The 23406-nt window shown below is 43.9% G+C and overlaps 1 protein-coding gene across 3 annotated transcripts in view; it reads left to right on the forward strand.

Moving 5' to 3' along the window:
- The window catches only part of USP46 (ubiquitin specific peptidase 46), a 62386-nt gene that overhangs the window by 13809 nt on the left and 25171 nt on the right, over positions 1–23406 (forward strand). For all 3 annotated transcript variants that reach the window (XM_060148196.1, XM_060148197.1, XM_060148198.1), the window contains exons 2-4: positions 12256–12336; positions 14832–15045; positions 16459–16688. In XM_060148196.1, the coding sequence (XP_060004179.1) occupies positions 12256–12336; positions 14832–15045; positions 16459–16688 (525 nt within the window). The remainder of the gene's footprint in view (positions 1–12255; positions 12337–14831; positions 15046–16458; positions 16689–23406) is intronic.

Here is a 23406-nt window from a genome sequence, read left to right on the forward strand (position 1 = left end):
GGTCACTGAAGTCAGGGACTGAGGTAAATACTTCCTCCTCCACCTTCTGCTAGAAGACAGACCCAGCTCTTTGTTCGCCTTTTTTTTTTTTTTTTGTGGTACGCGGGCCTCTCACTGCTGTGGCCTCTCCCGCTGCGGAGCACAGGCTCCGGACGCGCAGGCTCAGCGGCCATGGCTCACGGGCCCAGCCGCTCCGCGGCATGTGGGATCTTCCCGGACCGGGGCACGAACCCGCGTCCGCTGCATCGGCAGGCGGACTCTCAACCACTGCGCCACCAGGGAAGCCCCTCTCCTTTTGAGTTGAAATGTCATCTCTGCCTGAGGACTTTGTTATGCTGTGTCTAGCCACAAAGAGAGTTGTTTTACAAGCCAGAGGCTCTAGCTGCTGTTTACTGTCCTTCCTATGATGACTTCAGATCATTATGTATCCCAGGGTCATCTTTCTTCAGTTGCAGACATTTTTGCTTCTGCGTTACATCATTCAGTGAAGTCACGTTGAGGTTTTTTCCAGAGTTGTTTCTCTCTCCCCAGTATCGTATAAGGCATGGAAATGACGTGCTATCCTGGCACAGAATGAAAATGCCCTTTAACTGCTTTCCTGTGGAAGCCTGGAGTGGGGCAGAGGAGCATTGTTGAGCCAGGAGTTGTAGTCGTGATGGTATTAAGATTGTGGGTTCACAGCTGACCTCCGCCTCATACTAACACTTGACCTTGGCCAGTTACTTAACCTCCATTAACTTCATTTCCCTCACTTATGAAATGGGGATAGTGAGTCTGAGTGTGTGACTTCTCTGGAGGGAGAGCATCAGTGTTGCTGGATGGGACCAGGTGATGTGTGTGCTCTCTGAGCAGGACGGGCGGCATCCATAGCCCCTCTGGGTATTGCCCGCCCGTGGTTAGGTGATGTGTGATGGCCAGCAGCCAAGAGGACACTCTCAGAAGCTGCGGCCCTCTGCCCAGTCTCTACGTCTGCAGCTAAGGAATTACTAAAAGTGTGAATGAGAAGACCACCTTCTCTGACTTGTGGTCAGGAGCTCAGGCTCTGGACCTGAATGGCCTGGGGTTGAGTCCTGGCGCTGCCTTTACTGGCTGAGTGAGCCCGAGCAGGTTCCCTCTGTTCTTGCATGAGTGGCATGGGGACAGTAAGTGGGACTGCCTTGGTTGGCGGACAGTGGAGTCGATGAATACAGAGACGTGAGGTTCTCTGAACAACGAGTGGCACATACTGCTTACCCTGTTTACCAAGTTTATTTAGTCAGCAAATTTAGTAAGTGCTTTTGTATGCCAGATGTTCTGCATGGTCCTAGGAGACCAGTCAGTCACAACCCTGTCCTCATAGAGTTTATGGTCTAGTGTAGGGGTTGACAAGCTTGTTGGTAAAGGGCTCAATGGTGAATATTTTAGGCTTTGTGGGCCATGATATCTCTGTCGCAGCTATACAACTCTGCTGTCGTACTGTGAAAGTAGCTACCATAAGTAAATGAGTGATCGCAGCTGTGTTCCAATAAAACTTTATTTACAAAAACAGTTGGTGGGCCACATTTGGCCCATGGACTGTCATTCGCCAACCTGTGGTCCAGTGGGAAGACAGGTGTTAAATAGTCACAAATAAGTAAGGTATTACAAATTGTGGTTAGTTGTACGAAGAGACACACAGGATTCTGAGAGAGGGAAGGGTCAGGGAAGGTAGCTGTGAAGAAGTGACATTGAAGGCAGATGCTGAGTAGGAGATGGGGGGAGAGAGGGGACAGCTCTGAGGGGCCAGAGAACTGGCCACACTAGTTCTGAGCCAAGAGGCTCAGAACCGCAATCTGCATTTCTGTCTCTGTAGAGGCACAACAGATGCTTTGCCAGTTTCTTTGGATAAGAAAATAATGGCGGTTTTTTCCCTGATACATAATTCATACTACTTCTCCCAACTCACCCCTCCCAAATAATCCCAACACTGAGAGATGAGCTGTATTAATATATTAACACATTTTGTTCTGCATACTTCTGGTGGGTCCTTTCTCTTTCTGTTCTTTTCTTTTTTCTTCTATTGTCAGTATCCAAAAATTTAGAAGTTAGGGACGTGAGAGTGCACATTTTTCTAGTATTAGGTGTAAAATGGTTTACTTCTTAGAACTCATTTCTGCTTTTTGATCTTGTTTTCACTTACTCCTATTTTAAACAATATTATTTTCTTTTCCTATTTGGCTAGATAAAAATCCACAGCCTGAAACCATTTTGAAAAAAAAACCTATTTCCTCTTGACTACATCTCAAGTTTCTCCTGATTTTCAACCTCAATTTTATATTCTCTTGAACAGGTTGCAGTGTTCTGTGGTGATTTTACAGAGAAGGACACCTGTGCTCCTCATTCTAGAATATTTTGAATGGTGCCTCAGAGGCAGGGGTTTACCTGTATAACTCTGTGACCCCTTCTGTTTCCTCGGTTTTTCATTCCTGCAGTTCTGGGACTCTGAGGGGACCCTGCCACCTTGAGAGTCAATATTGTGTAGTGCTTGGGAGCATACACTCTGGAGTCAGATGGTGTGAGTTCAAACCTAGTTCCAGTACCTATTAGCTGTGTGAACTTGGATGAAGTTACTTACCCTCTCTGTGCCTCAGTTTTCCTATCTTTACATCTTTTTTTTTTTTTTTTTTTTTTTTTTTTTTTTGCGGTACACGGGCCTCTCACTGTTGTGGCCTCTCCCGTTAAGGAGCACAGGCTCCGGACGCGCAGGCTCAGCGGCCATGGCTCACGGGCCCAGCCGCTCCGCGGCATGTGGGATCTTCCCGGACCGGGGCACGAACCCGTGTCCCCTGCATCGGCAGGCGGACTCTCAACCACTGTGCCACCAGGGAAGCCCTTTTTTTTTTACATCTTTTTTTTTTTTTTTTAGTTTTCCTATCTTTAAAATGGAGACAATAAGGACATCCACCTCACAGCATTATTGTGAGGATTAAAGTGAGTAAAATATACATCAAGTCCTCAGAGCAGTGACTGGACACAGTAAGTGTTATTTTTGTGATGTCTGTTGTTATTACTCATTATGTGGAAGCCAGTGACTGTAATTCCTCCTTAACCATCCTTGAATTCTGGCAAGTGCTTCTGACTCATCCTGAAATCTTGAGCTGCATCACTTCATTTTTGCTTCACTTTCTCCTTAAGGCTCTAGGAATGACCTTTTGTCATCAGAAGTCTGGGAATACTAGAGCTTCTGAGAATTAGTCCTCTATGTACTTTTGTACTTTGAAAACGTACTTGATAAGTGAAATAGCCGTTTTTGAATATAGACTTAAAACTGTAGTTTTAGCAACAATATTCACCTCCTGTCGTATATTTTAATTCATGGTTTATAATCAGTGACTGTTTCTCTGTGTACTTAGAAATCCTTACATGTTATTTCGGGCCTTTCTCCACTTTGTACAGACTTGAAAGAGATCCTGCCTGCCTTAGGATGCAGAACTGGGGGAGGAGGTTTATGTTTCTGGGCCTTGGTTTTTTTCATCTGTGGAATGGAGCTGATCTCCAAGACCCCTTCCTGGTCTCTGTTTTTGGTTTAGGCTCCTGCATATTATACAGTGTTCTCATTGGTTTTCTTTTTTTTTTTAATATCTTTATTGGAGTATAATTGCTTTACAATGTTGTGTTAGTTTCTGCTGTATAACAAAGTGAATCAGCTATATGTAGGCATATATCCCCATATCTCCTCCCTCTTGCGTCTCCCTCCCACCCTCCCTATCCCACCCCTCTAGGTGGCACAAAGCAGGGAGCTGATCTCCCTGTGCCATGCAGCTGCTTCCCACTAGCTATCTATTTTACATTTGATAGTGTATATATGTCATTGCTACTCTCTCACTTTGTCCCAGCCTACCCTTCCCCCTCCCCGTGTCCTCAGGTCCATTCTCTACATCTGCGTCTTTATTCTTGTCCGACCCCTAGGTTCATCAGAACCTTTTTTTTTTTTAGATTCCATATATATGTGTTAGCATACGGTATTTATTTTTCTCTTTCTGAATTCCTTCACTCTGTATGACAGACTCTAGGTCCATCCACCTCACTACAAATAACTCAATTTCGTTTCTTTTTATGGCTGAGTAATATTCCATTGTATGTATGTGCCACATCTTCTTTATCCATTCATCTGTCAGTGGACACTTAGGTTGCTTCCATGTCCTGGCTGTTGTAAATAGTGCTGCATTGAACATTGTGGTACATGACTCTTTTTGAATTATGGTTTTCTCAGGATATATGCCCAGTAGTGGGATGGCTGGGTCATATGGTAGTTCTATTTGTAGTTTTTTAAGGAACCTCCATACTGTTCTCCCTAGTGGCTGTATCAATTTACATTCCCACCAACAGTGCAAGAGGGTTCCCTTTTCTCCACACCCTCTCCAGCATTTATTGTTTGTAGATTTTTTGATGATGGCCATCCTGACCGGTGTGAGGTGATACTCTCATTGCCATCATTCTGATTATATCCTCCTGGGCAAGAATCTGTCTTCTTCCCCCCTCCCCAGAAGGAAGGCATTCTAACATGTTTTCCTATAAACTGCTTTTAAAATTGCTTTAATGAATTTATAGAAATGCCTTTCTATACCCATCTTATACATTTATGACTCATCCTTCACAAGTTGTTGTTATTGTTGGTTTTGTGTTTTTGTAGCACCCCTTGGCAGTCACACAATTGCTTTCAGAAGTGCTGTGAAGAGCTAGCATTACAGTCTTCTTGTTGGAACTTGTCCCAGCCCAGATTCTATTTTTAATAAAGTGTGGTGCATTGTTTTCAAAGGTTACCAAATTTTTTACTGACGAGAATGAGAACTGTGTTTCTTATACCTCCAGACCCTGTGATTTACTGCTCCAGATTAGTTTTTTGTTCAGCATCTGGTCAGTTATTCTCAGTGCCTCCCGTTTGCCTTATGTGTCACAGTGCTTGGTGCCCGCGGTAGGACTGCAGGCTCTTGGGTTTGCAGCACACCTTGCAGTTTACATAGTGCTGATAATGTTCCACGTTTTGTTTGATTCTCTCTGCCCCCTGAGCCACAGGCAGGCCGAGTATCCCACCTCTCAGCCAGGAAACTAAGGCCAAGAGAGGGGAAAGCAAATTCACACCGGCGGGGAAAATGGCCTCATAAAGCTCTGAGCTGTGTACCGTGGGCCTTAGACAGCTTGTCTGCAGGGTATTAGTTTGCTGACTTTCTCTGACATTTTTTATGACAAAAATAATACACGCTGATGGTAAAAACTTTGCACAGTTGAGAAAACAAAAAGCCCCCGGTGGCCTGTCATCTGCCAGCCCCGCTTCCTGGACGCTGGTGACAAGTGTTAATAATTTCTCAAGTATTCGTTCTGGAATTTCCATTAGAATGTAGGTGTTGAAGGCAGGCCCGGGCCGCTCTGTCCCTTTGGGTCCCTCAGAAGTAGAGTCGTGCTGGACACGAAAAGGGCTCAGCGTCTGCTGCTTGAAAGGAGGACATTTCCAGTAATTGTCATGTACACACACTTACTCTCTCACACGTTTTTATTGATACTTATCGCTGTATCTTGGACAAATTTTCATAGCCATACCTATAGAGTAGCTTTACTTTTTTAAGTAGCTACATGGTATTCCATCCTGTTTATTACTGTAATTATTTAACCAGTTATTTCTAACGTTTTCCTCTTGCAAGCCTTGCCGGGGGGGACCATCCGAGATGTTGCCTGCTGCTCGTTCCTTCAGTATCCTTTTTCCATCTCTAATTTTGGCTGGTAATAGAGCCCATTTGCCAGGCTCCCCTGGCAGCTAGGTGTGGCCGTGTGGCTGGGTGAGATTCTGGCCACTGGGATCATGAGCAAAAGTGATGTATGCGACTTCCAGGAACATTCTTGGAAGAGAAGGCGCAGTCTCTCCCCGTCTTGTCTGCTTCCCCCTGGCGGAGGTTGTTTGATGATAGGGGCCGGAGTGACCATGTTGGTTCCCAAGATACGTTCTTGAGGATGACAGACAACAAGATAAAAGGAGCCCGAGTCCCCGGCCCTGCAGAGCTGCCGTGTCAGGCCTGTGCTGCTTCCTCTTGAAGTAAACTTCCGTCTTGTTTAAGCCAGGCCTGGATTATTTTGGTCCTTGCTATAGTCTCTGTATCTTTTCTACCCGTGTGAGTATAGATGTGGAACAAATTGCTTAAAGAAGAATTGCAGGATTGAAGGATGTGCTCATTTAAAATTTCGATTTATACTGTCTAGTTGATCTTTAAGCTCCCACCATCTCTCATGAAACGTTCCCCAGCATGTGTGTGTCCTTTTATCATACAGAGATTTACATTTAACGTAGAGAACTCCAAAATCTGTTAAAGATGCACAAAAATTCACGTTACCAATGGAAAATGCTAGCATGTGAAGCAAGAGGTTGGTTCCAAATGTCAGCATCAGTGACGTTCTGTATCCATGGGAAGGAATTCCTAGGGTGTATATTTATAAAAGGGAAGGGAGAATGGGGAAATGGAAGAGGGCACCATGTAGGCCTCACTGAACAGTAGATCGGGAGAGCTCACACATCTGTGTCCAAATGATCATGGACGTGGAAGCAACTTGCACAGCCCTAACCATCCCCATCTATGCACGCATGCATCCATCCATCCAACCAACCATCCACTCATTCGTCCATCCATCCATCCATCCACCCACCCACCCAGCAGGCCTGCGCCTAATCTGTGCTAGCCACTGAGAGTGCCGTATTAAGCAGGTCAGACATAAGTCATTGCTCCTGTGAGACATGTAGTTGAGGGGATAGGAAACATATTAATAATTACATAAATAAGAATTGGAGTAAACACTGTAAGGGAGACAGTATGCTATGAGTGGAGAGTGGAGGTTGTTGGGGGAGGGGTGTGTTAGTTTCCTGTTGCTGCTGTAAACTAGGACCACAGACTTAGCAGCTTAAAATGACAGGAATTTATTCCCTTCGAGCTCTGGAGGTCAGAACTAAAATCAAGGTGTCGCAGGGCTGCACAGCTTCTGGAGGCTCTAGGAGAGCCTTTTCCACTTTCTAGGGCCTGCCTGCAGTCCTTGGCTCTGGGCCCCTTCCATCGTCAAGGCCGGCAGTGTAGCATCTTCCGGTCTCTCTCTGAACTGTGCTGCTGTCGTCACATCTCCTCGCTGACTCTGATACTCCTGCCTCTTTCTCATGAGGACCCTTGATGACACTGGGCCCATTGAGGTCATCCAGGATAACTGCACCCCCCCCCATCTCAAGATTGTTAAATCAGTCATACCTGCAGAGTCCCTTTTGCCACATAAGTTAACATATTCACAGGTTCCAGGGATTAGGGTGGGGAAATCTTTGAGGGGCCATTATTCTATCCATTACAGAGACTACCTGAATCTAGGGGTGGCCGGTAAAGAACTCCCTGAGAAGGATGATAGGGTACAGCCAGGTGAAGAAGCAGGGGAAGAGCATTCAGGTGATGGATGGGAGGGAACTTGAGGTACTTGAGGACCAGAGCAAAGGCCATCCTAGCAGGCCAAGTGTATGAGAGAATGGGTGGCAGGTGACATTGGAGACAGCAGTAGAAGTCACTGGAGCATTTTAAAGCAGATTTGTATTTAGAAAGAGCAGTTTTGCTGCCATGTTGATGGTGGGGTTAGAGGTGAGCAAGGTGGGTGTCAGAGGCCATTTAGGAGGCTGTTGTAATTCAGATGAGAGATGCTGGTGGCCTGGTCCCACTGGTGGCAGGAGGTTCAAGAGAAGCGAAGGGATTTGAGAGATTTAAGGAGAGTGAATCGGTCAGTAGTGTGCTGTGGTGGATGGCCGTCGAGTGTGGAGAAGGACGTTAGGCGTGGCCCTCAGGTTTCTAGCAGGAGCCAGGTGGAAGGTGGCATCGTCATGGACAAGTGGGGAAACACCAGGAAGAGACTGGATTTGAGGGGAAGGAGAAGTGAAAGCTCTAGTTTCGGGGTAGAGTGATTTTGAGGGCCTGTGAGACAAGCAAGTGGAACTGTGTCTTCACCCTGCCTGAATGGGCTCAGAAGTGAGCTTTCTGGGATGAAGGGGAAGCGTTGGAAATGGTTGGCACGTAGCTGCTGATTGAAGCCTGGTTGTTGCCTGGACCCTACAGAAAGAGGCATGGAGGGAGGGAAGAGGGCCTTAGACGGCACCTGGAGAAAGCCAACAGCTAAGTGTGTCTTCCTGAGTTGACCATGTGTGGAGCTCATCAGGGGTAGAATCCAGAAGGGAATATTTTCAGGAGAGATGGGGAGGTGAGGAAATAGAGACAGGTCTTAGCGAGTATTATGGAAAACTTCAGACATATTGTATTAGTCTATTGCTGCTGTAACAAGTTACCGTGAACTTAGCAGCTTAGACAGCACAAGTATATTACCTTATAGCCTGGAGGTCACAAGTCTGAACTAGCCCCACCCGGGCTAAAATGAAGGCAGTGTGCGGCTGTGTTCTTCCCGGAGGCTCTAGCGGAAACTGTTTTTTTTTTTCTTGCCTTTTAAGCTTCTAGAGACTGCCTGGTTCCTTGGCTCCTGGCCCCTTCCTCTGCCTACAGAGTCAGCGAAGGCAAGTGGAGTCCTTCACACATCATAGCGATCCGGTCTGTTGTTCTGATCTGTCTCCCGCTTCTAAAGATGCTTGTGATTACGTTGGGCCCAACTGGATAATCCAGGGCAGTCCCCCTATTTTAAGGTCAAATTAAGTCCTGATTGGCAAATTAAGCCCTTCTACAATCTAAATTTACCTTTGCCATGTAGGGTGACGTCATCACAAGTTCTGGGGATGAAGACCTGGGCATCTTTGGGAGACCATTACTCTGCCTGTAAACATATATGTAAAAGTATAAATGGAATAGTATAATAAGCCCCGCACACCCACCTCCCACTTCTCCCCACTGGATCATTTGAAATAAATCTTAGAAATCATCTGATTCATTTGTAAATGTGTCAGAATAGACAATTGTTTAAAGAAGTTTAGCTATGAAGGGGAGGTGAGAAAGGGGGTGGGGACTGGGAGAGGTGGGAAGAAGACGTGTATGTGTATTTTTAACATGAGAGACAAGGAGGCATGTTAAATTCCGCCGGGCAGGATCTAATAGTGCGGGAGCAATTGACCTGCACGAGAGCGAGGTCTCCATCATTGGGAGAGGTAGGCACATAGGTTTGAAGGTTTGAGAGTGTGAAATTAAGAGAGTTCCTCTCTGCTGGTTTAATGTTTTTCTTTTTCTTCATTTTCCTGTAGAGTGGGAAGCCAGTGAGAGGGGCAGAGAGGTATATAGTTTTGAGGCGCTTGGGGAAATTTGGAAAAGGTCGCTGTGGAGTGGAGAATGAGTGCCTCAGAGAAAGGGTCTTGGAAGGTGGGGACGTGGGCCGCTTGAATTTGGTGAGTTCGAGCGAATGCAATCAGCCTGAGGTGCAACTTCTCCCCCCTAGCGCTGCACATCTGTCTGGGCGTATGTTCAGAGAAGGTGAATAATTTGGTTCCCAGTGGGTGGGTTTTTTGCCAGGTGGTGTGAGCAAAGCATAAGGTCAGGGGTGTTTATAAGAGCCACTGACATGATCCATGGACTCTAAGCTGAATGAGAAAGGAGAGGAGTGACGGGTCCTGGCGGGTATACGAGTGGCTGTGATGGGATGAGCCGACAGACAGAGTCCAGCCTGGCTGGGTTTTGGGGTGGTGACCAGGTCCGGGATGCGTCTTTGGGAGTGGGTAGCTGGAGTGGAGTGAAATAAAAGACAGCTAGAAAAGAGGGCATGAGTTGCTGAGAGAGCAGGGGATGGGAAGGCACCGCCACGTGGATCCTGAAGCCACCCAGCACGATGGCAGGAGACAGGGTATAAAGGTAGGTCGTCAGGGCATGGAGGGGTCAGGCGAGACGAGGAGAAGGGAAGGGGTTCGTACGGTGCCGGGAGGCACGGGCTGCACAGGGTGGATGTTTTGACGAGATGGGTGACGGTGCAGGGGTCTGGAAGCGAGGCTGGGGACCAGAGCGCGGTTGACCTCCCCTCCTGACCCTTCCAGACCTTGTGTGTGCGGGGGCGAGCAGACCTTACCGGAGGGAGGGCCAGGTTTCGCTGACGACACGGCTAGCTCACTTTCTTCTCCCCCGAGCTGTGCTGTGGGTGCTCCTGGCCTGCTACCTCCATGGTATTATCATATTATTATAAGAATTCTTATTATATTATTCCTCCCACCCAGGTATTCTTCCCCTGGGTCACCGTACTTAGCCTGAGTCACAGCCAGCCACCCCCCACCAGCTCCCTCTCCAGTGGGAAAATATTAAGAGAGAAAAAAGCACTCCATCCAAGAATTCCCGAATAACAGAAGTCAGGGATTGAATCCTTAGATTTAATGAGATCTGTCTCCATGTGCTCTACTTTTATATCTGACATTCCTCCTGGGCTCTAAGCCGTATATTCTAATGTTGTTTCAAAAATGGCTGTGGGTATATTTAATACACATTATTTACATCGATTGATGATTGAGATGTAGCTTTATTGAAAACTTTTAGTGAGTTTTGTCTATACCATAAAATCCTGCTTTCATATAAGTATTATTTAAAAAATTCAGCCTGTATGTGGAGTCACATTATTGTGAAGGCAATGAAACCCTGCCTCCCCCGCCCGCCCCCATGAAAAGATAGTGAAACTGTTGTGTGCAAAGATGACCGCTAAACTCAAGGTCTCCGATGACGGGTAGAGGAATTTAGATTGGTGGAGCAGTATCAGGGACCTAGAAAACAAGGGGAAACAAAGGATAGTATGATAAGGGGATGGAATGTACTATTTCTGCTGAGGTCGTGTTTGCTTAGAATTGAGTTATTCTGCATTTCATGTTTGCTTGTTGACACGTGACCGTTTTAACTGGTTCTCAGCCCACCTTTTGGCCATTTCTTTCTGGGATGGGAGATTCTATTTATATGAGCCCAGAATAAGTAGCAGCAGCAGATTTAGTTTTTACAAAACATAACAGTCTCTTTGTTAAATACCTGTCTCCCAAATCTCTGAGATTCTGTGAGCTGTGAGTCTTCCGTGATAGCCTGAGGACGTGAGAAGCTGTAGGATGATGTTAGAGCCACGGGTATACGTGGGGCCTGTGGTCCTACCCACCCCCTAACTACTCACCTGATTGGACTGAACTTTGGTCGCTCTTCCTAATCCCAGCAGACCCCTCCAGGCCTTGCGTGGGGTGGGGCGCAGTGATAATCAGTGTGCTTTTGCCAATGACCCCTTGGCCCTTAGCGGGGGCTCAGTAAATGGTTTTGTCATAGGATTGCTCTGCATAGCCTTTGGTTAAGACCGGGGGCTCCCGAGTCTGACTCCTGGGTTCAAGTCCTAGCTCTGCCACTTACTGCCTGTGGTCTTTGGGCAGGTTCTTAACCATTCGAAGCCTTAAGTTCCTGTCTGTTAAATGGGGATTATGATAGTAAGTACTTACCTAATGGGATGTTGTGAGAATAAATAGTGCAGTTCCTGGCATATATAGTGGGAGTACCCAGGAACTTATTGTCATCGTGTTGGAGTGTTGAACTTGAGTACACATGGCTCACCAATTTGATGCATTTGGGAACTGTTAGGTTTTAAATTGTATTTCTCCATTATTTACAATATTCCTTGGACATTTCACTTTCTCAGTAAGGCCCCCCCGACCACCCTATTTAAGCGGCAATGATCTACCCTCCACTCCTTCCCCCTCCGTGCCTCCCCTTCACCCCCTGCTCCCCGGAGTCCCCACCCTCATTTCCTGCCTTGTTTTTCTTCACTGCACTTGTCACCTTCTGATGTACTGTCCAGTGTACTTGCTTTTTCTTTCAGCCTGTCTTTGTCCCCTGTTCTGTTGTCAGAGCCTAGAATAGTACCTGGCACATAGTGGGTGCACGGTAGATAAATCTTTATCAGGATGGTACTGTTGACTTTGAAAGTGGTGGTACGATTCTATACACCAGTAGTATAAAAGCTACTGCAGCTGCCTGAGCTTAGAATGTTTCTTTCGGAAGTTCTGACTGATGATTTGCTGATTTGCCTGTCCCAAACCTCCTTTCCTAATAGAGGAGAATTGAAGCCAGGTAGAACAGGTTTGAGGGGATGATGAAGTTGGATGAGGAGAGGAGTAGGCTGATGTCATTACCTCTTCGACGGTTTACTTCTGACACCTGTTCTTTCAGCGTGACCGTCACCAAACTCCAGGCCACCCGAGGAGATGCTGGTCTCGATAGTGGACTCTCTCAAGTATCATTTTGCTTTCTTGTCTATTCTACACACAACAGAACTTTTGTTATTTTTCTCTTTTAGGGCACCAATGCCTCTGCTCTGGAAAAAGACATTGGTCCAGAGCAGTTTCCAATCAATGAACACTACTTCGGATTGGTCAATGTAAGTATTTTAAAATGTACTATCTTAATTAAATGTTTTAGAGTTCTTGAAGCAACTCCATTCCCATTTTTGTTATTATCAAGCTTTAAATAATCGTTCATACTCCTTGGTTACCATAAGTGGCAAATATTGGGGTGGGGGAGATTTAGTCCAGTTTTTGAAAGTATGAGCTGCCCCAGAAGAAAGTGTTTAATTAGTGCGTTATCGGGTCAAATTCTCATTTTTTTCCCCTGTGCTTTAAAAGATTTCTGCTGCACCCATAACTTTCACAGTGATATTATTAGCCTTTGTAGCAGTATCTGCTTTTGTATGTTCTCCCTTCACCACCTGGGTGGGCTCCTTGGTAGCTTTGTTTCAGTATGCATCAGTTCAACCAGAGCATCGAAAGAGTTTCCAGCTCATCACCAGTAGCGATTTAACAGCACAACTTGGTATTTGAAGCATGGGTGGGGAGTCAGGGGAAAACTGGGGCCAGTTTACCTCAAAATCCCTTGGCCTCATTTTGCTTGTGCTCAGCAATGGTCCCCTTGTAGATGGCCATACTTGCCAGGGCCTGTGTCCTAGACAAGTTGATTATGACCAAGTAGTAAGGCCGTATTGCCCACCACCCCCGTGAGCTTTCTTCCCCACCTGATCCTTTCTCTCTGGGGTGGAGGATTTAAGTGACATCCGGTGTTAACTCATAAGCACCTGGTTTTCTGGAACAACTGCTCTGAGTGTGGTCCGTCAGTTCAGGTGTGATAGGTGGTAATTTCCACTGGGACCATTCTCTGAGTGAATGCCGCCTGTGGGATAGTGGAGTGGACATTGGCTTTGCGGTGGTACAGACCTAAGTCTGAATTCTGCCTATGCCGTTCACTAGCTGTGCGATCTTGGGCAAGTCACTTGGCCTCTCTGTGTCTCCATTTCCCCCTCTGTAAAATGGAGACCATAATGGTTTCTACCTCTTGGCCTATAATGAAGGATCCATGAGAGCTCCTATTGAAGGTACTGACATGAGTCTGAGGCACATTTGTGGACACTCGGTCAATGTTAGTTCCTTTTCTTTCCCAGACGTTGTCCACTGGCCCAGGGCCAAGTGTTACTAAAGGGTGTCTGGCTGAAGGTGAGGTACTGAGTAACAGAGAAAAGAATGGTAGGAGGATGCTCCAGTACTGGAATATAGGACATTGTGTTCATGAAATACTGACTCCTAATTTTAATGCAGTTTTTTTAGGCATAGTGCAAAGACCTCTTGCTTAAGCTCTGTGAGGATAGTTATTGAAGTTGCTGGAATTCTACCTTGTGCAGGGAAAAGACAAGTGCAGACTATGGAGGAAAAAAGAACTAAGGCCATCTCCTAGTCTGTGGAAGCATCGTGAGACCTAAACTTATTAATAGTTTCATTTATGTTTGTTTCGAATGGTAATTCATGAAAGTTACAGCTTCTCTTTAAAAAGAGGTTTGTCTCATTGCATAATTGTGTCAAAGTAGATTAAAATATATAAAAATAGGAAGTGTTCTATCTTAACATACGTAGAAATGTCACGTTAAGGATGGTGGTGCATCTGCCTTGCTCTTGGGCAGACAACACACAAGCCAACAACCAATCTTGAAATGCTCATGTTCTATTTTAATCTCACACAGCAGTTCGTAATCTGTTATTAATCTTCTGATTTCCTTAGTTTGTTTTCCTTTTCATGTTAATGTGCATGAAAAATTCTAAAGTGAATGTCTCAGCTATGTGTTCACCTGCAGAGTTGGTTATTATATAGTCAGTTGAAAACCAGGGAGATGATGACTTACTTTTTCCCTCGTTAATCATAATCTTGAGTATCCGTGGCTTTTGAGAGGTCATAGTATTACTCTGTGGGCCCTAATCAGATTGCAGGAGACCAGGAACTGGGTGGTACTATGGTATTGAGACAATTGCTACTTTGGCGGAAATAAGATTGCTTTGGAGAAAGTGAGGAAATGTGGTCTGAAGCCAATGGCAGGCGTGCTGGAATCTTGAAAGAGAGAAACTAAAACAAGTCCCCATTCGGTGAAGACTGTTTTAGCTGAGCAAGTGGTTCCTAGTTCCTGGATTTCTTTCTGATTGAGATTTTTATTTTCCCTGTCATAGGAGTTTTGATGTGTTGCCTTGTGACATCTTTTGTGTAGCCAGCTGCTTTTCTGCGTCTCCACATCATGTCGATTTTTTTCTTCTTCAGTGTCTCTCTCTTTTTTAAGCACCAGAAAGTTTCACTAGATTTTTTAAAATCAAGGCCGAGTGCTTCTTATCATCTTAGAGACTTTTAATGGGCTAGAGAGCTACCAGGCTTGCATATACTAGCATTCATTTCCCTGGTGATGTTCAGAGTGCCATACTGGGCTTCTGCCACCGTGAGCAGGGCTGTGATACGCGGAATCTGGGCTGGTTCACATGGAGGGTGGCCCTTTCCCTCTCCCCACCTGGTTCGGAGGTGGTGCAGCCCCGGACCCTGATTTGAACCATCCCTGTTGTCCTTTGGCAGTTCGGAAACACATGCTACTGTAACTCCGTGCTTCAGGCCTTGTACTTCTGCCGGCCCTTCCGGGAGAATGTGCTGGCATACAAGGCCCAGCAAAAAAAGAAGGAAAACTTGTTGACATGCCTGGCAGACCTTTTCCACAGCATCGCCACGCAGAAGAAGAAGGTTGGCGTGATCCCACCAAAGAAGTTCATTTCGAGGCTGAGAAAAGAAAATGGTGAGTAGCGTGGAGACGAATGGGTTTCAGGCTCTGAAATAAGGAGAATTGACAGTTCTGTATATCCTCAAAACGAAACCTTTTTTTTTTTTTAAATGGGAACATAGTATGGCCAACTACTCAACTATCATTTGAAAAGATATTTCTCCTTTTCTACCCAGTATATAAAACAAAACTGAATTAAAGATATACTTAAAAATTCAAATTTATCTTTCCATTTTGGAATGACCTTTTTTTTTTTGCTCCACATTGGAAGGAGTTTTTTCTGGGTAGGATCATTGTAAGAGGAGAAATTGCCCAAGGCAGGACACTGATTGGAATACATAGGTTGATGCAATAATTGAATAAAATAGTACTATCTTATAAGGTTGTCATAAGTGATTAAACTAAATGCAGATTGTCTAATCAGAGCCTCTGCTGTTTTAAAAATAATACCTTTGATTTTTGTTTGCCTAAGTTGAAGGATATCAAGCTGATATTTTTCTGTGATAAAAAATGTCCTGCTGTCACCTGATTTTCTTCTTTTTTTTCTATATTCTTTTTTGTGTGTGTGTGAGAAGCGGTGGTAGAGATGAGGTTATTCCAGAAGTTCTGCATGGGTAATTTTTATGACTATAGAAATATTTGATATGACAACTTGTGTTTAGCCTAGATTTCAGCCTTACTGCAACAGACTTGCACAGTTAATCAGATGTTTGTTTTATAAAGTCTCATTTAATTTGATTGCCGTCTTTTGAAGTTGTTGTAGTTTATACACACCAGAATAGAAATAATCTGAGAAGGAAGCAGAGCCCTCCCAAGTCTCCTTGTGCACATGATTAATAATGAAGTTTCACAGCTGCATTCATCTCTTGATTGTTTGTCCTTATGGCAGGGAACAGGCTGCTGGAATCATTTGTATTTGGTTTCAGAACACTATCAGATAGATACATTCTCATATATATCCCTCACCTCCCTTATGTGTTTCATTTAAGCCGCTTCCAGGTTGGTCCAGGGTTTAATATGATCTTTGGGAAGAGACCCTGTTGCTCTGCATAAATTACGAAGTGAATAATTGATCATTGGTGGTCACATCATATTAAATACTGATACTTTATCAGGGAGTTTATCAAGTAATTCCTGTTCTTTTTCTTTTTCTTTTTTTTTTTGTAGAACAAATAAAAATGTTGGTAGCTTTTTATATATATGATGACTTCAGGAAGATATGGGAAATTTAGTTCTTGGTGGGTGGTAAAAAGTGGAAGTGAACAAAAATTTTTTAAAAACTTATCCATTGAAGTTGCAAAATAGAGGTGAACGTATTCCATACGTGTCCACTCTTTCAATATAAAAATGGAAGTGTGGTTTGTAAAATTAGCATTTTCTTTGCTTTTCAATAGCCAGAGATTGAAATACCGACCCTCTCCTTTCCAGATCTCTTTGATAACTACATGCAGCAGGATGCTCACGAATTTTTAAATTATTTGCTAAACACTATTGCGGACATCCTGCAGGAAGAGAAGAAACAGGAGAAACAAAATGGAAAATTAAAAAATGGCAACATGAACGAACCTGCGGAGAATAATAAACCAGAACTCACCTGGGTCCATGAGATTTTTCAGGGAACGCTCACCAATGAAACTCGATGCTTGAACTGTGAAACTGTAAGCATCAGGAGGGCTTTCATGTAATTTGCTTGTGTATAGTTGTACTAACTGTGTTGTGCGTGAGTGTAGTGTGGTATCGTAGCACCTAGCAGTTGTCTTCAGTATGTGCATACCGTTCTGTTTATGTGTATGAGCCTCAGATGCAAACTTTTGGAAGCATGTCTCCATCTAAGACGTCTCAGCTGGCTGAAGTAGAGTGATGAGGGAAAATCTCAAGAACTAGATTGCTGTGCCTCATGGACTAATTTTAGGGTCTACCAATTGGAAGTATTGAACTGGACCTCCACCGGTTATCTTGAAATGAGTTTGGCCACGGGGAGGTCATGTGTGACTTAGAACAGACCACCTCCCCAACATAAAGGGAATCAGCTGTGTATGGTGAACTTGAAATCAGAAGACAGGCTTGACTTTTTTTTTTTTTTTTTGGCTGCTTTGGGTCTTCGTTGCTGTGCGCGGGCTTTCTCTAGTTGCGGCGAGCGGGGACTACCCTTCCTTGTGTTGCGTGGGCTTCTCATTGTGGTGGCTTCTCTGTTGCGGAGCAGCACTAGGCGTGGGCTCAGTAGTTGCAACACACAGGCCCTAGAGCGCACGGGCTTCAGTAGTTGTGGCATGTGGGCTCAGTAGTTGCAGTGCACAGGCCCAGTAGTTGTGGCGCACGGGCTTAGTTGCTCCGCGGCATGTGGCATCTTCCCGGACCGGGGCTCGAACCCGTGTCCCCTGCATCGGCAGGCGGATTCTTAACCACTGCGCCACCAGGGAAGCCCCCAGGCTTGGCTTCTGATTTTCTAGCAGTTAGCTGGGTGTATGGGACAAGTCCCTGACAGCACTGTTGCCAGGGCGGGGTTAGCTCATGTGTCTGGGTGAGTCTGGCACATGGTAGGCAGGCACTTAGTGTTAGTTGAATTTGAAGACATTTTGCAGGGCGTGATTCAGGATGTTGCCTTGGCTTTCTGTATTTGATTTAACTCTCCGAGTGGCCTCTTAATGTGGTAGTTAAAAGCCCAGCTTTAACTAAAAAAAAAAAAAAAAAAAAAAAAAAAAAAAAGCTTTTTAAAGGCTTTAGGGCCAGGCTGCTCAGTTTGTATGCTGGCTCTGCCAGTCAGCAGCTGTGGGACCTTGTGCAAATTATTCACCCTCTCTGACCTCACCTCATCTGTAAATTGGGGATGATGAGAGTGCCTGTCTCGTAGGGTTGCTAGGAGGATTAAATGAGTTAGCTTTTGGAAAGCACTTAGAACCATGCTTGGCACATACCAACTGTGCAGTAAAAGCCAACCATTACTATTTATGATGACTACTAATAACGTATGGGTTCATCTGAGGTCTCAGAGTTTCTTAATAACGTCATATGAAAAATTCTGTAGGATTGTGCATCTTTCTGGGGAGAGAGACAGTAGTTTCATCAGATTCTGCCAAGGGACTGGCACCCAGAAATGGTTAAGAAATGTGGATTTAAGTGGGAGGCTCTTTGTTTTTTGGCAGTCTTCCATCCTTCTAAACAATTTTTGAAGCATTTGGAGCATTTGAAGCATTCTGGTTTGTTCATTGTAGAAACAATTAGAAAACATAGCTAAGCAAAAAGAGACTAAAAGTTACCAGTAATCTCCCCACCCAGAGATGATAAATTTGTAACACTTTCTAAAAATTGTGATCACGTTAGCCCGGAGATAACCATTTTGAAATATATCCTGCCAAAACATTTTCTACACATACTTATCTATCTAGAGATCTCTCCTCCTTCCCTTTCTCCTTCTGTTCCAGTAAAATTCAAATGCATACAGAAATAGAATAGTATAATACATTCCATATGTGTATGACTGAGGATCAATGATTGTTAACACGCTGGCCCATCTCAGTCATCTTTCCTTTCACGCCCCCTCCCACTTCACAGAACTGGTCTATTTTTAAGCAAGTCCCAGGTACCATCATTCCATTTGTAATTTCTTCATTACTTTGTTATATATCTCCAAAAGGTAAGAAATCTTTTTTAAAAAAGCATTGGTACAATGCCATTATCACACCTAAAAAGAATTCCTTTAAATCATTGTTCACTCAGTGTTCGTTTCTCTGATTATGTCACTTTTTCTTTAAAGCAGCTGGTTAATTCAAATCAGTATCCAAACGTGGTCCACACATTGCATTTGGTCAGTATGTGTCTTAATCTATGAGTTACCACCCCTTCTTTTTTTCCCTTGTAGTTTAGTTGTTGAAGAAATAAGGTTGTTTGAAAGAATTTCCCACATTCTGGAAACATCCTGTGGTGTTTAACTTGTATTGTGAAATGGCAGTACGTTTCTACCATCCTATTCTTTGTTTCTATTCAACCCACCTATTTTATATTCTTTTTTTTTTTCCTCTTGCCTTTGTATCAATGAAACGTCTGTCTTCCTTCCTATTTTTTTTTGTTGTTGTTGTTAGTTTTAAATTCTTTTAGAGGTTACTCTAGAGACTACAATACACATCCTTAACTTGGTTTGTTTTTTTTTCCACTTTCCCAGCAATGCTAGAACCTTTGGAACCCTTCATCTTCCTTTCCTTCTTTTGCATTATAGTTTTGTGATGAACTCCTGAGTTTTAACATTTTATGTGTTTTAATCCATTGCAGTTTTTTTATTCTTTTTGATACTAAATTTATTTTTAGAGTAAATTCATGTCCTTTTTAAACATCAAAATTAGGGCTATATTGTACGTAGTATAATCTGCAGACTTGCAGTCTTTTTGCTTTCTTCCCTTCTTTTAATAAGGGATATCCCTTGGTACCATGCTCACCTTACCTCTGTATCTGTTCCGTCACCAGGTCCTGTCTTGTTGTGTCTCTTTAATCCTCTTCATCCCTTCTGCTCCCACCCTGGCTCAGGCCACCCATCACCACTTTCTCCTGTTAATGTCTCATGCCCGTTTACTTTTTTAGAGCAGCCAGAAGAACCTAGAAGGGTAGAGGAACCCATCAGCTCGTGACTGGCTGTCTCGACTAAGCTACAGCAGTAACTTCCTACTGGGTTTTCTTGCTTTTCTCTTGCCCTTTTCCATGTTACTCTCCTGCCCAAAGTAGAGTAGTGGCCTCCACTTTCTTTATCTTCTTTGAGAGAGTATGTGTACGTTTTGATTTATCTGTTCTTTGAATGTTTGCTAGAACTCGAAACTTACCTGTGCATCCCTAAAATAAATAGCCGTTTGGATTTTTTTTTTTGCTCTTTAGATGAATGGAATCATGCCGTGTGTATTCTTTAGTGTCCTGGGTTTTTTTTCGTTTTTTTTCTCACTATCCCATGTGAGATTCATTTGTGCTGTTGCATGAGGCTTAAGTTCATTCGTTTTCATTGTCATATAGTATTCCATTGCCTGAATATACCACAATTCAAGAATCCATTTTACTGTTGGTGGCTATTTGGTTGTATCCAACTTGAGGCAACTATGAACAATGCTGCTGTGAACATTCTAATACATATACAATCTAGTGTACATAAATCTAGTTCCTTGAGGATATATACACAGAAGTAGATTTGTTAGGTCATAAGATGGCCTTACCATTAAACTCATTAGAAAATATCGAATTCCCCCAAGTGGTTGTACCATTTTATACACCCAGTGCATGAGCATTCTTATTCTCCACATTCTTGTCTATACCCACTGTTCTCAGATGTCTCTTCACTTTGGTAGTATAGTGGCTGTTGTATAGACAAGTATTCTTTTATTCAATAAATACTTTTTTTTTCTTCCCACATCTGCTAAGTAAAGGTATAGACACTGAGGATGCAGTGAGAGCCTGGCCTTTCTGAAACTTTGAGCATGGAAGACAGACATTAATAACAAAGTGGATAATTCATTTTGTGGTTACAATTGCAAAGTTCCGTGAAGGAGTACAGAGTATTCTGTGAGCTTAGATACAGGAACCAGAACAATGGGGCATCACATCTCTACATTTAGCCGGGAAACCTGCCCCAGACTGTACAGCTGGTCTAATTCTTTTGGTTGTCTTTGAAATTAACAGTTACTACATCCGTCCTGTGATTCTCTATGTGGATTTTCAGAAAGGCTCAGTCACATTTGTAGTTTCTTTTTTTGTCTGAGAACAGGTCAGTTGATCCCAACAGATGCAAATATTGCACCCGCAGATAATTGTATTGCAGAAGCTGTTACAGAGCCTGTTTTCTCGTGGAGGGTTACCACGGATCGGAAGCCTGTGCCCAAAGATTCCTCCAAAACTTTTGGATCACACCATAGAGTTTGTTTAGCGGGATTCCAACCATTTATACTTCGTTTGTGGAAGAGAATGAGAGTGTGTGGGTGTGTCTTTGTGGAGGATGGTGCACTCTGAAAAACCTACATTTATTATCCCCTGAAATGATTACATTTGAGGCAGGAGTGCGTTCCACCTTCCCCGCTCTGGAGTTACTCGGATAATCACCTCCATTTTCTTAGATCCTTTAACTGGACGGGATCCTACGAGTCACCTAATCCTTCCTCTCCCAGTGCCCGAGTCCCTTCTGTGACGTCCTAGCCAGTTGGTCACCAGCATCTGCTGGATCCTGTCCAGAGATAGGGAACTCAATCTTCCCAGGCGATGCCTTCCATTTTTAGAAAGCTCTAATTGTTAGAAAGCCCTCTACTTTCTAAGAAAATGCATAGTCTGCGGGCTTTTTAGTTGTTACTGTAGAATGTTGAGAACTTAGTGTAAAAGAAGACCTAAGTTAAAAGTTTTCCTTCACAGGATGAGAAATATGGGGCCCCGTTTAAGTAACGTCCTCTGCCCAGAGCAAGCAGCCTTTACAGAGCGCTTCCGGCAGAATTGCCAAGACCATTAGTGAACACTCACAGTGGGATTGAACTGCACTAGATCTGGAGCAGCAAATTAGCCCCTGGGGGAGCCTCGCTGTAGGGGCGGCCTCAGCTGGTAGTTCCTCCAATTGTGCAAAACCCTTTGTGCCAGTCTTCATGCTTTCAGACGATAATGTTTTTCTTTTTCTGGGTCTCACCCTTTGTAAACGTTGCCTGTGATTGCAGTGCAGATGTCAACTGAGGGGTTTATGGAGACAAACGGTTTCATTCTGCAGTAGACTTGGATCGACAGTTTTAAGGGGGTCATTCAGTGCTGACTGTCCCAGATAACCGTAACCAAGGCACTCCAGAACGGAGGCCTGGGGATTTTCCAGTCTAGCCTCAGTGTTCCCTTGGTTGGAGCTTATTAATTTTGTTGTTGTTGTTAATTCCCGCCCCCCGCCCCCACCCCCACTTTCTCTTTCAGAGTTTTTGCTTTGCAGATCTGTGGTTCTCAGTGCTTCTCAGTGGCTTTAAGACTGAGAAGCCAAAAGGTTGTCTAAAGAGCTGCTTTGTTAAGTACCAATTGTATGCCCCTTCTTGTTTTGTTTGCAGAGGTTAAAATTGACTCAGTAGAGCTTCTGAGCCCTTCACAGAAGAGGAGTGGGGATGGGCGCTGTGGTCAGGTGGAGTCACTCGCTGAGGGGTGGTTCTGAGTCCCCAGGACTCAGGTGGGCTGTGGTTGCCACTCTTCCTGAGCCCAACAATTTGGCACCGACTCTGAGCCAGCACGTTTTCAGTCCCTGGCTGAGCAGCGTGGAGCTGCCACCTGGTCACCTTTTCTGCTAAGCCCAGCAAAGGCGGCTGGGGATTTAGAAGCACATTTGAATAGGATTTTAATTACTCAGGAACTTAGCAAAGCTCATGATTTTTTTTTTTTTAATTACTCAGGAACTTAGCAAAGCCCTGTATATTAATTTGTTCTATTAATTGGTTTGTAATGAATTAAAAACAAGAGCAAGTGGGGTCTCTTCCATCCTTTTAAAACTAGTTTTGGGGGAACTCCATGCCCAAAATCGGGGGAGAAGAAAGGAGAATAAGATGTAGCCTGTACCTGCCGAGGGTATCAGAGTCTTAGTGATACATATGTTTCCTTGGAGACAAGCTGTGTTTTCACTTAGACCAGAATGAGATCCTTGTGTGTGGGAAGAAAATGGTTTTATTTTCTGGCAGCTTTCTGGGAAGAGATAAAAGGAAAAAAAAAAAAAATTGCTTGATCACTCATTGCTTTTGACTATGTCAGTCTGAGACAGGGGGAGAGAGAAAAGTCCAAATGGAAGGGTTTAGTGCCATGTTTTGATGTCACCGGTGGGGCCATCCACCTGAGCAGTGAGTGCTTTCTCTTAATTCTGGAAGCAGTTTGCACTGGGAATTGAGAAAGTTACAGTAACTTTCTCCAGTTCTTTAATTAGATTTGTACCTTTCTTCCCTCTCCCTGAAACAAGTACAGGGAAAGATTTGCATCTAAAGGGAGGCAGTGTTTCTTTGTTTTCATCCCCCTTCAAGTACAGGACCTTCAGTAGAACTATCTAAATTATGTATGACTTCAGTTGGCTATAATCGTTTTATTATCTCTCAGAGAAAGGCCATTTAGGTTTAAAAACAGTTTTACTAATTAAAAAATATAATACCTGTGAATTATTTTTTAAAAAACAGGCACAGGAATGTATAAAAAGAAAATCATTCATAATTCTTCCACCCAGATGCCATTATTGGCGTTTAGATATCTTTTCATTTGTTTAGTCTTTTGTTCAGTCATATATTCATTTATTTAGTAAATATTTATTGTGTACCTATTAAATACTGGAAATTGTTTTATGTACTAGAGATATAGCAGTTAAAACAAACAGAAAAGATAGTCCCTGCTCTTTTATTTACTAATACACACATTTAAAGC

This window comes from Lagenorhynchus albirostris, chromosome 4 (assembly GCF_949774975.1).
Source record: "Lagenorhynchus albirostris chromosome 4, mLagAlb1.1, whole genome shotgun sequence".
Taxonomy (NCBI): domain Eukaryota; kingdom Metazoa; phylum Chordata; class Mammalia; order Artiodactyla; family Delphinidae; genus Lagenorhynchus; species Lagenorhynchus albirostris.